The sequence below is a fragment of the Fringilla coelebs genome (assembly GCF_963513975.1).
Source record: "Fringilla coelebs genome assembly, chromosome: 22".
Lineage (NCBI taxonomy): Eukaryota > Metazoa > Chordata > Aves > Passeriformes > Fringillidae > Fringilla > Fringilla coelebs.
In genome coordinates, this window is record NC_140048.1 from 3,196,433 (window position 1) to 3,212,500 (window position 16,068).

The 16,068-nt window shown below is 52.6% G+C and overlaps 2 protein-coding genes across 2 annotated transcripts; both read right to left on the bottom strand.

The window, feature by feature from the left end:
• Positions 1 to 77: 77 nt before the first annotated feature.
• Positions 78 to 9,579, bottom strand: PINK1 (PTEN induced kinase 1; the record flags this gene model as incomplete). The annotated part of the gene is made up of 8 exons (XM_084220409.1): positions 78 to 1,255; positions 1,642 to 1,878; positions 2,609 to 2,736; positions 3,687 to 3,850; positions 4,222 to 4,404; positions 6,012 to 6,115; positions 7,052 to 7,351; positions 9,259 to 9,579. The coding sequence occupies 8 exons, from the start codon at positions 9,577 to 9,579 to the stop codon at positions 995 to 997; spliced, it is 1,698 nt and encodes a 565-aa protein (XP_084076535.1). The 3' UTR covers positions 78 to 994.
• Positions 9,580 to 11,665: 2,086 nt separating this feature from the next.
• On the bottom strand, positions 11,666 to 13,305 carry CDA (cytidine deaminase; the record flags this gene model as incomplete). The annotated part of the gene is made up of 4 exons (XM_084220279.1): positions 11,666 to 11,779; positions 12,425 to 12,482; positions 12,738 to 12,849; positions 13,131 to 13,305. 4 exons carry the CDS (start codon positions 13,303 to 13,305, stop codon positions 11,666 to 11,668), a joined length of 459 nt encoding a protein of 152 aa, XP_084076405.1.
• Between the last annotated feature and the right edge of the window lie 2,763 nt (positions 13,306 to 16,068).

A 16,068-nucleotide genomic window follows, 5' to 3' on the forward strand; every position in this document is an offset into this window, starting at 1 on the left:
TGAATTTGCGTTTAAGACACCCCAAAACCAATTCTCCACAGCCCAAATTGGATTGAGAGAACCCACACAGCCACAGCCACATTAAATCTTTAATTTATTGTGCAACAAGCATAAATAACATTCTCCCCAAGTTCCTCTAAACACAATTATAGCCATGAAATTGAATGCTGTTTCATAAACATGGCTGTTGTTATTTAAAGATCGATGTCTCTGTCCTCCCCACCACAGGATATTGAAGGAAACACAAGCAGGTAAAAGAGCAGAGCATCACAATGAACTCTTTAAGCAGGGGCTGCTGCCCAACCTCACTCTGTTTGGAGCATTATCCCTAACTGGAGAGTCTGACTCAGCCTTGGACCCTGGGGCAGCCACCACCACAGAGCTACAACAGTTAAGAACAACGATAAGTGGGATTTGAGGATGATGTGCTTCCACTATCCTGCGTACAACTGTGAGGTTTTTAGTGCTGCTGACGCTCACGTTACCAGGCAGCACCTCATCAGGAAGTTTTTAGGCTGTCATTTCACAGCTCAGAAGAAAATGAGTTTCAAACCACCATGATTACCCCAAGAACAGAGACCACAGTTCCCTTTGTCAGCTTGGATTTCTGTGTGTTAAATTGTTTCTCTGTAAAATGCAGCCAGACAGTGCCTCCTCCCAGTCACCCCTCTGAAAGGAATCTGCTTCACTCAACACACAACTTACAAGTCAATTAATTCCCAAATGGGAGCAAAACCAACCACGTGCCTCTGGACACCTGCAAGGTCCACCCTCCCGCCCCTCCAGAGGGTAAGGAAGCACAGGCATCTCCTCTAGCAGGGACAGAAAAGCAGCAGGGTTAACACTTGCTAGAGAGAAACTCAAGCTCCTAAACACAGGCCTGCAGCTTGTTCCCTAAAGCACTACAGGACTGCAGACAGACAGAAAGGACAGATTCCTATGTGCCTTTAGAAAGTGCCATTTATGTGGGATGCTTGTGTTCCAGGTGATTGCTTCACCCAGAGTGGCTTCTCCATGCCAGCAACAGGAATATTGCTGCCCACAGGTCTTCAAACTCGAGGTTTGCCAAGAAGCACATCTTCATTTTGGTTTCTACCTGGCTCTTCTCTGCCAGCCTGTTGGTGAGCAGGGTGGCTGCAGACTGGCAGAGCAGCCAGGCAATCATCTGGTCAGGTTTCAGGGTCCTGGATGCCACAACACTGTCACCCCAGAGGCTCAGGTGCAGCACATTTGCAGCCACTCTGGCAGACAACCTCTGCAAGAGGAAGGGGAGGGAAGGGGAGGAGAGATTAGCTGATCCTGCTGCACTCGGCCACATCAGCAGCACAGAGCATGGGCACCTCCAAAACTCCCTGGGCCCCTCCCCAAAGGCAACACCCTGTGAATCAGAAAACTCTTCCAGATTACCACTGTATGTATATAATGGTGTGTGTAACCCTCCAGTGTGGAGTCTGGTCCTGACACAAACACCTGAAACAATTCACCTCCACTCAGGAAAGACTTTTTTGGCTTTGGTCCTTAAGTTATCCTTTGATCCTGCAGTGAGATCTGGACTAACACCTGCACCCACAGCCCTCCAAGGCAAAATGATCTGCCAGGGATACTCCCAAAGAGGGTATCTTGAAGGCAACAGCTTCTTACCTTGTTGGGATCTCTCTGAAGCAGCATCTTTATCACCTGCCTCACCTCGAGGGGCACGTGATTTGGCAGGCTAGGCAGCTGGTCCTCCTGGTAACTTCTGCTTTCCAGAGTGGAGTCCCCGTGGCCATAGAAAGGATTGGCCAGGCCCAGGATTTCATAGGCAATCGCTCCAACAGCCCAAGCATCGGCTTTGCTGTAGTTGATCACCGTGCCTGGACCAGGTGATGCTGTGATCACCTGCCACAGAGAGGAGGCTAGTCAAATAAACAGCTCGAGTGCAGCCTCTGTACTGAAATTAAATTTGTAATGCTTAAACCTGCATTTTCCCTGTAATAAACTTAGACACTGAACCCAAAGGTGGATTGCATCTGAATCTATGCTGTAAATATTCCCTATTGGCATGCTCTAAGCCTCTGGCACTGCTCAGCCCACTGGGATGCTAGGAGGAGTCTGCACTGAGGCTTTAGCTGTTGTCTCTGACCAGCATTCCCAGAGTTCTCCTGCTGGAATTATGGAGACAGGAGACCTGCACATGAACAACCAACACCATGGCAAGGTGCTCCAGGTCCAGCAGACAGTTAAGGGTGTCTTGGCTTTTATTATTTCTTATCATCAAAGAAATAAAAAGGAACTGTAAATAATTTCACAACCATCTTGAACTTTAGCCAAAAGCTACTGTTGCAACTGCTGCATAAAATTCTTAATAGTTACATGGAAAGGGGCCTAAATAAAGATTAAAGAGTAAGTTTGGGGGAGGCGGGGGAAAGCTGATTCTGCCTCTTAACACCAACTGATTACATTTCACCTGTTAGAGCTAAAGGTGTCCATCTGACATAGTTCAGCACAGATGTTTACCAAACCTAACTCAAGGTAGGACACAAACCTGCTATGCCACCAAAACTTTTAGGCCCAACAGCAGGACAAGCAGAAAACCAGCACCACAAAGCTCTGCTACAGAGAGATTTACCTCAGGCGCCATAAGGCAGCCATTGCCACCCCGATCCACGTAGGAGCTGGTGAAGGGCAGCCTCAGGCCAATGTTTTCATCTGCCAAACAGCAGCCAAAGTCAGTGATGACCAGCCAGGGGCAGCCAGCTGTGAACAACACAGAGCTGCCAGATTAGGGTTCAGTTTGGGAGGACCTGGCAGCACCAAACACCACATCACATCAACACCCAGCTTGGTGTCCTCTGCAGAGTGACTGAGGAGGCATTTGATCCCCTCATCAAGATTGTGGACAAAGACATTCAGTAGAGTGACCTGATCTAGTGGGAGGTGTCCCTGTCCATGGCAGGGGGGTGGAATGAGAAGAGCTTTAAGGTCCCTTCCAGCCCAGGCCATTCCATGATTTTATGATTCTAAATTCCGAGCCCTAGCGAACAGAGAATCCTCTGTCGCCTCTTGGGGCAGTCTCCAGAAAGGCAGGCTTGATTCCAGTGGTCTCTCTGTCTTTCTCCCTGACACTCAACCAAATTCTTCCATTCTTAATCACACAGACCTGCCTGCCTCCTATTGCTCCTGCCAATTTGAATCTCAATCCCACCAAAAAAGAGCTCAGGTAATTAAAACTGCTGTTATAAGCTGACAGAAGAACACGTAGAAGAAAATGCTGCATCCCTTTCCTCCCAACCCATGTTTCATCATCGCAGGGTGCAGCACCATTAACCTGGCCATGGGGTGGGATTTTAAGAGGCTCCCTGTACTCTTTGGCTTGGGAAAGATGACAGAACCAAGAGCAAGGACTCCTGCAGCATCCCAAATGTGGTGTTCCCGGATGCTGCAGTCAATGTTGGCTGTGCTCACGCAATCCATCATCTCAGCAATACACTATGTCCATGTTAATGATCCAAAACCTCAGGCACAGACAGGATCGATGACTTGCTGCACTCACAGCACATACTAAGCTAAAAACTAAACCTGAGATTATTCAAAAGGTTTGATGCTTCTTTCCCCAAACACACAGCTGGGTGAGACTTCCCCGAATACCAACGTGACCGAATCACTTCTGTGAATTAACTGGCATTTATCCTCAGGGATCTACGTACCAGAATCAAATTCAACCAGGATGTTGTCAGACTTGAGGTCTCTGTGTGCTATTCCATGTCGAACAAGGTGGTCCACGCCTTCCAAGAGCTGTAGAATCATCACTGTGGAGAGACGAACATCTGGAGTGTTCCCCTGCAGATACTGGCGCAGCGTGAAGGGGTAGCTAGGCAGAACAAGGAAAAAAATGGGAATTAGCATCCTGGAGGCTTATCACTGGCAGTGCACCCTCAGTGTTGGCTCATCTCATTACTGATTCTACTCCATCTCTAGCAGTGTGCTCAGACTAGGGGTGAAGTTCAGGCTTAGAAGGGCAGACAAATGGGGACAAACTCCACATTTCTCACTTTAATTTGGGGTAATTATTAAAAAGAACGGTTTGTCTTCATTGTGGAAGCACAGTCAGAACCTCAAGGACTTGGAACAGGTCCTGGGAGGCATTTCCAAGAGCATACTCTGCTCTTTGGCAGTATCCCAGACTCAAGCTTTGCAGGGACAGAGTGCCCAAGTCACGTTAACCAGCTTCTCTCCACCTACTTCTTCATCACCAGGAAGAGTGTGCGGCTGTGACCGAGCCCTCTGGGGTTCAGGCTCAGTGGAAGGACGTCGGGATAGTCAGCAAAGGCTCCAGGCAGCAAAGGGACAGAGGACGTGAATGCTCGGATCACCTGGATTATATTCGGGTGAGGTTGCAGCTTCTTCCTCCCAAGGACAGGTTTTCTGCGCAGAGGAAAGACACCACAGATTGCACCAATCCCTCAGTCGGTTCTGATGGATCCCAGGCACATTGCTGTTATTGCTGGAGCTACTTTTCATTATTATGGCCTGTCCTCCACACCAAAGGGTTCCCCAGCAGAGAGCAAACACGTTTTTTCTGCACTGGAAGCCTCATCAGAGAGAAATTAAAGCTGCACAGGGTGGATTACAGGACTGCACATCAAGCAAACAGTCAGACACTCACATCCTGGAATCCATTCTCTGAGCAAGAGCATGGACAGCAGTTTCATGGCCCATTTCCCAACCAGCATCTCAGCCCAGCACTTCCCAGGTGGATGCAGAGCACCCACAACCTGTACAGACCCACTGCAGCCATGGGCATCTCCCAGTACCTTCTTCAGAGCTCAGAATCCACCTCAGTGCCTCCTAGAGCAAACTGAGCCAACCAAGGTGTCACAGGGGCTCTTCTGTAACTGGATTTCCCTATTCAAAATGGCCAAATAGGAAACAAGGTGCTTTACCTGCACTACAAACAGAGCTTTGATAAAAACTCTCACACATAACATTCAGCCTTCATTTTACTCAAGCCCCACTAACCCTTCTATGCTGCTAACAAAGGCAGAACCAGGCACAGGCTGCTTCTCCATTCAAAAAGAGCTACAGCAGCTCTAGAGAATAACACCCAAACGCAATTACTTTGTTAGACATAATAAAGGTCAACTTCACACTGGGAGTATCAATTTAGACCCTCTATTTTATGGCAGAGGCAGGAAGCTCTCCCTACCCTGAAAAGCAGGTTACCTATTTGTCTGCAACACAGATCTCTCATCCCCTGAATGTCAAATAGCCCTTTGGCTGCTCCACTGCATTCCCAGCCAGCCACGGGCACAGCATTCATTATTCATTTGTATTGGCAGCAGGGATGGATTTGAAATTTAAATCAGACAATCTGGGCTGCAGACTCCATTGTTTCAAATGGGAAAAAAAAAAGATGCCTTTCTGAACAAAAAGATAGCTAACTTGAGGTAATTTAGAAGTTTCTGTGAGATTTTCCACCTTCATGCTGTTTGCTCACTTCCCACTCAGGTCAAAGAGTACAAACTAAGTCATTTCCATTTCCCTTCTCACCAGTTTTCCTGCACTAAAACAGTTTCAACCTCCCTGTCCAGCACACATCTTACCCCAAACCAGTTCTCAAACCTCATAGCCAAATTGTATGACAGTGAAATCATTTGATGTTTGATACACTCAAATTGTTACCAATTGCAGTGGTGCAATTAAAAAGCATCACAATACAAATTTAAATGGTGTGCAACCAGTGGCTCCTCCAGCCTTTACCTCAGCAAATGCCAACACATTTCAACACAGGAAAGCTAAAACACAGCCACTAGACCCTGGTGGGATCCCAAATGCTCCCAAATTCTTGGTGCACCCTTCCAACCCCCTCTGGACCACATATGTTAGCAATGCGATTCCCTGCATCCCAACAAACTTAACAATCCCCAGGTTTACCTGCTTTCAGCAGCTATTCTAGAAAGCCCTGTCCACCTTCTTAACAAATTGCTGCAAAATTAATCAAGGGATTAATCAGCACCTTGCCACCTCCATACCTGCGGCCAGAGACAGCCCCGTATTCCCCGGACAAGGCAAGGCCTGTGGCTGGGACGAGCTCTCGGCCCATGGCATCCAGGATGGCTTCACTCGAGGAACCAGCCTGCAACAACAATCACACCCCATGTGGGTTTCAGCTCCAAAATCACCCAGCCCCAACGCAAGCTGAGAGCAGATAATCCTGATGCTGGCACCATGTCTGGAGCTGGGCTGACTGAGACCAAATTCCAGGACCTCCCTCCCTAGAAAATCAAGGAAGGCAATTAACTACTTAAAGAGTTCACTACGGGAGGCCACAAGGCCTTTATTTGCAGAAAGAAATCTATTTGTCACTTCAAATCCACCCTTGACTGTCAGCAATCCGAACCACACCTTAGCACTCACTTTCAACTTCCAAACCCAAGAAGAGCCCACAGCTAAATACCAGGGTACATCTGGAGACCAAGGAATTCCAGATGTTGGCATTTTGGAAGATTCTCTTGAAATATTCAGTTGTCACTGTCCACAATGGGGAAAGCCATGTGTATTTTTTTTAAACATGGAAGAGCCACATTGAGGAACTGGATTTCCAGTCACCCAGGCTAGGAAACACTGGAGCAGATCTTGGACAGTCACTCACGGCAAGGGAACACAGCAGGCAGGTTACTGTGCACCCTGAGACCACTGAATCTTCAGGAAGAAAACCAGCCTCTGTCCTAACACTGACAGGACACCAATTCCTAAATCACTGGCAGCAGTGGCCTTCCCCTTCTTAGACCTTTCCAAGAGAGCCAGCCTCAGAATACCTTTTCTTCCCAAAACATCACCTCCATACCCAAGAGCTCCAGCAGCAGCTCTCAGTGCCGATTCCAGAGGATGATGAATGCTAATTACCTTGATCTGGGACTCCACACTAACACTTGACGTCTCCAGTGTCACCTACCAACAGCTTTGTTGTGACACACTCATCCATAATTAGTGCTTTCAACACTTCAGCATTAAACATTCCAGCCAGAATTCCCCAGCAACAGACACGGGGGATTCAGCGCCGACTCCTTACCGAAATGTTCCACATCATTTTGATGGCTAAGGGAAAAGCCCCTTTCGGTTGGTGCTTCACTACAGGCTCCTCTTCAGCCCCCTGGGAAGCTGAGGCAGGGTCCTGCTGCGGGGCTGGGAGAGGGCTGCTCTCGGCAGGGTCCCGAGGAGCGGGGCAGAAGGGAATGGCTGCCTCGTACACAGCGGCACTGCAGCCCTTCCCGATGGGCTGGCCAATGAGATACTCCTCCAGCTTGAAGCCCTGCCAGCGGAAGGAGCTCAGGGGATCTTTCTGTGGCTTGTTCTTCCCAACAAACACAGTCTGAAAGGAACACAAACAGAAAAACCTGCTCAGTTAGCCCAGACTTCCCAGTGAAGGAGAACTTTGTGTGTCCGTGGTATTGCACATCCTGGTGGGACGGTCCAACCTGAAAGTCTCAAACAGACTCTAAGCACTGGGCTGAAATCACTGTAACCGCATGAAAGATCATCTTCAGGCCATATATTTTTGTGTGATACAATTTACCCCTAAACCAGTCTTTTCTAAAGGTGCCCTTTTTGAGGGAAGAAGAGGAACCAGGAGGGGGACTCATTTGCCAATCTAGAATATAAATATATTTTCCCAGAGAAGCTGTGGCTGCTCCATCCCTGGAAGTGTTCAAGGCCAGGCTGGACAGGGCTTGGAACAAGCTGGGATAGTGGAAGGTGTCTCTGCCCAAGGAAGGGGTGGAAAGAGATGGGCCTTAAAGTCCTTTCCAGCCCAAACCATTCCATAATTCTGTGGTTGTGTAAAGACAAGTTTAACTGAACACTTCTGAAAACAGATGCATTATTACACTTTTCTCCCTCTCCATAAACAAATCAGGCAAGCAGCATTTAAAAGAAAATCCAATTAACAGCAGCAACAGGAAAAACAAGGGCCTTTTTGCAGCAGTCGGCTGTGAGGGCTGGTTAGTGTGAGGAAGAGTGAATCTATGATGGGAGGGAGCTGGGGGAGGAAATCAAGAGATGTGGAAAAACAACACACAGGAGGTTGTTCTGGAGTTTCATCACAGTTCATGATCCTACAGGTCTGGTGCTGCCCCAAGTGTCACTATACTGATACAAAGGAATGACCTTCTCCTGAGCTGCATCTCCAAAGCAGCAGTGACACCCTAGGGATGTGTCACTGGACACAGACCAGGGACAGCAAATGGAACACCCAGCAAGGACAGAGGAGAGAAAGCATCCTCTTCAGAAGAAACTTCAGAGAATGTGTCTGCTGGTCAGTGGAGCAGGTGACAGCTGGCTCTGAGCACCAGAGGTCTATTTTTACCCAGGAAATAAGTTCAGTACCATCCGTCCCCCATGCCCTGCCAGCATGGCCTGGCCCAGCACCACAGAGTCCCCGTGGGGATCAACATCAGTGTCCTGGGACATGACACCCCCACCACCAGGGCCCTGACCCCCCCCTCTGTGGAGGGACAGGGAGTGAGGGTCCCTTGCTTTCGAAAGTACCTGCTTTAGGGTGATGAGGGGCTGCTGAGTGAGAGGTTTTCCCAGGACCCTATTTTTGGGGAGAAGAAGGTGCCTTTGGGGCTGCTCCCAGCACCCCTCCTTTGGGGAGGTGCCTGAGAGCTGCTCCTTGCAGCACCCCCCACCTTCCTTGGGGAGAGATGGGGAGGGGTCTGGGGAGCTCCCCAGTGTGCCCTTCACAGGGCCTGTCAGGGGGTCTCCCCACAGCAGTGACCCCCCTTCCCTTCGTGAAGGGTGTCTGAGGGGCTCCATAAAACAAGGCTCTCCCCTTCAGCAAGGGTGTCTGGGGAGCTCCCCACAGCAGTGACCCCCCCCCTCCCCTTGACAGGGGGCATGTGAGGGGTCGCTCACAAGAATCCCCCTCCCCTTCAGGGATGATGTCTAACGGCTTCTCCAGAGCAATGAGCACTGCCCTTAGCGGGAGGTGTCTGAGGGACTCCCCAAAGCAAGGACCCCCCTACCCTTCATGGGGGGGGCATGTCTACGTGGCTCCCCCCAGCACTGACACTCTGTGCCGTTCATGGGGGGGGGGGGGTCAAAGGGCTCCACACATCAAGGACCACCCTCTCTCTCATGAAGGATCTCTGGAGGGCTACGATCTCCTGTGCCCTTCTTGGGAGGTGACTGAATGCCTCCCCCCCGGCAAGGCCCCCCCTCCCCCTCACGGAGGGCGCCCCAGGCGCTGCCCAGCGGGACCCCCGGGCCGCTTCCCACCTGGATGTGGCGACACGCCGCCTCAGCCCGCCGCTGCTCCTCCAGGCGCGGCTCCACCAGGCCCAGCGCCATGGCCAGCGCCAGGCAGACGCCGCCGCGGCCCCGCCGCGCAACGGCCGCCAGCCCGCCCGCCGGGCCGCGCAGGAAGAGGCGGCGGGCGGCCGGCAGCCAGGCCAGCCAGGGCCGCCATGGGGCGGGCGGCGCGGCGGGCGCGGGCCCGGGGCCGGGGCGGGGGTCGGGGCGGGGGGCGCGGGGCGCGCAGGGCGGGCGGCACCGCGGGAGGAGCCGCAGGGCCCGGGCCAGCAGCAGCCTCACCGCCATGGCCAGCGCGTCAGGGCGGGGGGCGGGGCCCAGAGCGGACCAATGGCGGCCGGCCCACGGAAACACGCCCACGGGGCCGCGAAACCACGCCCCCGGCACGGGACGGGGACGGGGAGGGAACGGGCGGGGAATGGGGCAGGGAATGGGGCAGGGAGTGGAACAGGGAATGGGCATGGAGAGGGGCAGGGAATGGGTACGGAGTGGGGCAGGGAATGGGACAGGGAATGGGCATGGAGAGGGGCAGGGAATGGGTACGGAGTGGGACAGGGAATGGGCATGGAGTGGGGCAGGGAATGGGTACGGAGTGGGGCAGGGAATGGAACGGGGAATGGGCATGGAGTGGGGCACGGAATGGGGCAGGGAATGGGACAGGGAATGGGGCACGGAGCGAAGAGTGGAAATGAGCATGGAATGGGACACAGAGGGGGGCAGGGAATGGGAAGGGAGTGGGACAGTGAATGGGGCATGGAGTGGGGCATGGAATGGGGTACAGAGTGGGGCAGGGAATGGGCACAGAGTGGGGCACGGAATGGGGCAGGGAATGGGCATGGAGTGGGACAGGGAATGGGGCATGGGGCAAAGTGTGGTAATGGGCATGGAATGGGGCATGGAGATGGGCAGGGAGCAGGCATGGAGTGGGTACTGAACAGGGCATGGAGGGGATATGTGGCAAGGCATGAAGCAGGATATGGAAGGGGAGATGGAGTGGGGCATCAGGCAGGGCACGAAATGGGTCATGGAGCAGGGCACAGGGCACAGAGCAGGGTGCAATCAAGGTAAAGCCTTGTGCAATGCAGGGCATGGATGCCACAGCTGGGAGTGCCTTGGCATGGAGCACGGCACTGCTCTGTAAACAGCCAGGGCACAACCCAGTGTGTGGAATCATCAGATCACAGAATCACAGCCTGATTCGGGCTGGAGGGGACCTCAAAGCCCATCCACTCCCTTGCCATGGGCAGGGACACCTTCCACGATCCCAGGTTGCTCCAAGCCCGGTTCAGCCTGGCCTTGGACACTTCCAGGGATCCAGGGGCAGCCACAGCTTTTCTGAGCAGCCTGTGCCAGAATCCCTCCCCTGCTGCCCGTGCTGCAGGATCAGCCCCACAGAGAGGCACATCCAGCCTCTCATCCAGCAGCCAAGTCCAGCCAAGTCTCATCCATCTGCAAGTCCTTCCCAGCAGGAGTGTTCTCCATCCCCCAACCAGTAGAGGGATGCTGTAGGGATACTGAGGGGCTGCCCTGAGCCAGGGGCAGTACCCTGCACTCGGCTTTGTTGAACCTCATGAGGTTCCCAGAGCACATCCAGCACCCCCCAGCCCCACCTGGGCTGCAGGACAGCCCTAGGACCCCACTCCCTGTGTTTCATTCACTGAGGAGATAAACCAGAACTGCTTTTATTTCACTTGGACATGGCAGAAATGCTCAACCCAGCACTGGTTGGGAAATGTAATTAATTCATTTATCATTGTATTATAAATCAATATACAATCAACAAATGGCATTACCCTGGAGGCACAACACCCTGCAGAACACCCCAAAAAGTCCTTGTCCTCTTCTTCACCCCAAACAGAATAAAAGCAAGGAAAACAAGCTGGGAAGAAAGGAGCAAAGGACACGGTCAGTGCAATAACCATCCTGCAATCCATGTAATCTGGATTGGGTCACTAATTACTTCTGGGGCTGATGGACCTTTTCCCTCTTGCTTTCACTTCTTTTGAAAGCTGAAGGATCCAGCACTTTCCCAAGCAATGATTTTGCATTATTAAGGAGTGGTTTCTGTACCAAAGCCTGTTTGAGTTCTGCACCAAACCCATGTCCTCCCTTGCCTACAGGGATGTCTGGACGCTTTTTTCACTAATAACAGGGAATTTCTGTGATTTGATTTTGCCATTTCCTCGGGGCAAGGTGGAGCTGGAGTCTGCGAATCAACACTGAATTAGAAGATGAGACAGAGGAACAGGCAACTTAACAGTATAAACAAATTTCCCACTGTGTTGTTCCCAGAAAGTTGCTTACAGGCTGAGAAGATCGGGGGAAACCATTGTCCCCTGTGCCTAAGGGCAAACGCTGGTGGTGGCCACGCTGCTCAGACCTTCTTCAGGTCCTCAGGGCCAAAGGAGAGTGGCAGCAGCTCCTCCAGCCTCTTGACAATGTAGGTGCCATCTCCTTTGGTCAGGTAGACATCCCAGTCTGTGCCAAACTGCAGGAGGAGAAAGAGCAGCCTGATGAGGGAGAAGAAGAAGGGAAGAAGCTGCATTTCTTCCCCAAATTACTCATACACCCCTTTTTTTTAGGTTCACAGGGAGCATCCCCCTGTATTACATATATTTTGGGTTGGCTTATCAGCATTACCTCCCGCAGAGGATGTTTTGGGCTCAGATCCTGTGTTTTTACCCCACCAGTGTGAGCCCCAGTGCCTCTGAACCTGCTAAATCTGACCCTGAAGCAGAGCCCTGCGACCCATTAAATATTAACAACCCCAAAAGAGGGTGTGGGTGCTGGGATTCCCAGGAGGAGGGAGATAAGAGCTAGACAGGATCTGTGGGAAGCTCAGCTTTTGCAGGAAACCCCCCATTTTCAGGCTGGCCAGAGCAAGGACTCAAGGGCAAAACCCTGCCCCTGGAAGACAAGCTAATGAATTCCCACTGAACACCCACCCAGGGCTGGAACACCCCTTTGCCAGGAGATAATGAAATCTGAGGAGCCTGGAGCCAGCCCTGGGGCTGAGGATGGGGGGGTTCCACTCTCCTTGTTCCCTCCAAGTGTTTTAGGGGGAGATGCCTGGGGTCAGAGGATGGTGTCTGGGATCAGGGAGTGAGCCACGGAGCCCCACACGAGCTGTCACCTCTCTCATCACTTGTCTGCAGGCGCCACAGGGTGTGATGAAATGGTCCTCCATGTCACTGCCAAAGGAGAAGGGCACAGAGTCCTGAGGTCAGAGGAGGGGAGAACACTTGCAGAAGACATTCATGCCCTGATAAATACAGAGCTGCAACAGATTTGCCCCCCAATTCCTCCAAAAACACCATGCAAAAACTTTATTTCCCTCCCCAAATTATGGGGCTGCTGCAAAAGAAGCTGTCCCTGAGGAGCAGTGGGGGTTCTCCTGCTGGCTCCCACCCCATCCCTCACCACTCCAGCTCTCAGAGCACCCTCACCTGGCGATGGCCATGGCCTTGAAGCTGGTGTGCCCCTCAGAGATGGCTTTTTGGATGACACCACGCTCGGCGCACATCCCCAGGCTGTAGCAGGCGTTCTCCACATTGCACCCTGCAGGGACAACCCCGGCATCAGCCACCCCAAACCCCACCAGCTCCTTTCTTCTCAGGGAACTGACAAAGAAAAGCCATTTTCCCTGCTTCCCCTATTTATTTTCCCATCCGCTGTGATCTTTGGCTCGGTCCGGGATGGCGGCTGCCAGGAGGCGGCGGGGGAGGACACACAACACCAGCACCCCGGGATGACCCCGCTACACCCTCACACACGACCCAAGGCTTGCTGGGGGCTCCCCAAAATCCCTGGCGGGGGGGGGGTCTCAGATCCCATCTTACCCGAGAAGATCTCCCCTCCGGTGGTGAGCAGTGCAGCTCCCACTGGGAACCGGCTGTAGGGGCAATAGGCGCAGTTTTTGGCCTCCCGGCTGCGGCGCAGCAGGAGCTGGAGATGGTCACCCTGGGGCTGGCCCGGGGGGACAGCAGGGAACGGGTGCTGCCCGCTTCTCTCCATTGCTGCAGCTGCCTGCCCTGCCCGCTGACGCCGCGGTTAAATATTTCCTCGCCTGGAAAATAGGCTGGCCGGGACGCCGGGATAACGCCCCGGCACGCGGCTGAACTCTGGGAAGCATCCTCAGGGGCAGCCCTGGCCCCCAAAGCACTGTGTTCAGGGATTCCCACATCCTCTCCCTGCCTGCTGCCTCATTTTTTCCAATTTCTCCTGTTTTCATTATTTACTTCCTCCTTTCTCTGTCCCGGCAGAACATTTTTCCACTGTCATCCTGGAGGTTTTTTTCCTCCTCAGTTCAAAACTGGTTCTGTGGCTCCACAGGGAAATGTCCTTAAATCATTCATGACAGGAAGGAACAACAGCTCCTGATCAGTGAGATCAAAAGAAATAATAAGATTGAAAGCATAAAAATTATCATAAAAAATAATATTCTCCCAGGTCTTCTAACTACAAGCAGCAGGGGAAACTGGCTGAAGACACAGGTGGTCAAAAGCCCAATTTCAGATTCCCTCATGCTGGAGCCCAAATTCAATTTGGCTAGTGCTTCCATGGGAATCAGCCCACACAAGGTAAAGGGCTCCCAAGTGATCATCAAATTGCTTTTTAATTAAAGATTTCTCTATTTTTCCCCTTGCCCAAGGAGCTTTCTGCCCCATTTTCTAGCTGCAAGGACAGCTGTCACAGGTCCCAGGGATTTATCGCTGGAATTTTGTCCAGTGGTGGATTTTGGGAGGATTTTGACCTTACCTGCTGGTTTTGCCATCAAATCTTGCTGCTGGGTCACTGCTGAGGAGCCACAACAGGCTGGGAAGCAGCATCCAAATTGGGAGTGGCTTCTGATGGGGCTGAAACTCCAGGAGCTGAAACTGAGTATGGGACAGTGAGACCACCACAGGCATCCCAAGAAATCAAAGCTCGGATGCTGAGATCCGTATTGTCCAAGGGATAACCAGGAAAACCACTTCCCACACACTGCCAGGGTGCTTGTTCACTCTGGAGCCCAGCAATGACTGTTCACTACTTGTCAGGGCAGTGAGTGAGAGGAGGGATTAGCACCTCCGAACCAGCCCACAATTCTTTTTCTCAGCTTTCAAGTGCAAATCCAGGTTGTTTTCTCCTATATACAATGTGGGGCAGAGTCTCCCTTGCCCCCCAAAATCTGGGAGAAAAAAGGAAAACCAGTCCTAGGGCAACTTATGGGTGGCACTGTGGGATCAAACTACTGTAGAGGGACACTACAGCCCCTCCCTGACCCCAATAATGTGGGATCTGTAAATAAAGAAGCTTCCAGGGTGGTTCACACCTGCCGTCTCAATATGAACACTGAGCAAGTAAACACAATCCTCACCTCAGTCAGCAAGAGCAAAAACAAAAATTATAAAAGACAAAAGCTAGCATGGATAGAAATCTCCCTCATTAGCACTAATTCCCTAATTGCCATCTCCCCAAAACCATCCTTGCACTGGTAGCAAACCATACAGCTCATGTTTGCATCAGAAAAGCTGAAAAACAGAAAAATTCATACATTTTTTATTATTTTGGCTGCAAAATCCTACAAGGCTGTCGAGGCCGCGGCAGTGAGAGAGTGGGGCTGGTGCTGTCTGCCTGTGAAGCTGCTATTTTAAGGTTGCATTTGCTTCACTCAAACTGCAGAAAATCTGGGAAGCTGCTGGGAAATGGCTTCCCATTCCCTGCAACACCCCACTCTGATTTTCTTCCCCAAGCAGACTAGAAGTGGGGGAACATGGGGGAACATTCTACCCCTTTCTCCTCCCCATCTTTTAATCCCAAGGCAAACAGAGCATCCCCAAGCCCAAGGGTCTCCCTGCTTTACATCTAGATGGCAAAAAAGAAAAAAAAGGTGGAAATCAGGGTTTGAGCCAAAGGCACTGAATCCTGAGCAGCCTCAGACTTCACTGCAGGGCTGAAACCTTGCAGTGCTCCCCAAAAATTCCCCCTGAGCTGTGCTATGGGGAAATAACATTCCATCCTCCTGGAGAGAAGCTGTCCTAGGGCCTTGGCCAGAGATAAAAGCAACAGGTTAAAAGCCAGCTCAGCCCAAAAGGAGAGGAGCAGCAAGATCTGACTGGCTTGGAAATAACAGGAGCAAATGGGAGGCTTGGAGGAAAAAATGCCAGCAAACCTGCAGGATCTGCAAATCCTGGCACACACCCTTGTGACATGTACTGATTTGGGGGGAAACCCCCCACCTTTTTGTCGTTCCCGTGTCAGAAGCCATCATCTGACCCTCCCAAAATCATCCTCCCACCCGGGTGGGAAATGAGGGAATTTCCCCTATCGCCGGTGGGTTTCGGCGCTGGGGGTCTGGCTGCTGCATGGGGATGGGGGATGGGGGCTGGGTTCCCCCCCGGCTTCCTCTCGCTGCCGGGGCTCAGAGCGGGCGCGCACGGAGCCGGCGGGGGCCGTTCACCGGCGGGGGCCGCTCACCGGCGGGGGCCGCTCACCGGCGGCTCCCCGCGTGCTCGGGGAGGTGGAGCAGCCCACGGAGAGCCGCGTCCCCGCAGCCGCCGCCGCCGCCGCCGCTCCCGCAGCATCAGGCGCAGGCGGCACCCGGAACGCGGCGGCTCCTCGGCTCCGCATCCTCCGTGGGCAGCCGGATCGGACACGGGGCCGCGTCCCGCTGCCGGGGAAGGGGAGAGACCCCCTGCACGGGGGGTGCGGGGACACCCCCCAAACCGGCTTCGGGGCTCGGGGGGTGGTCCCGCTGCTTGCGAGCGAGGCCGGCATTAGCGGAGCGGAGCCGAG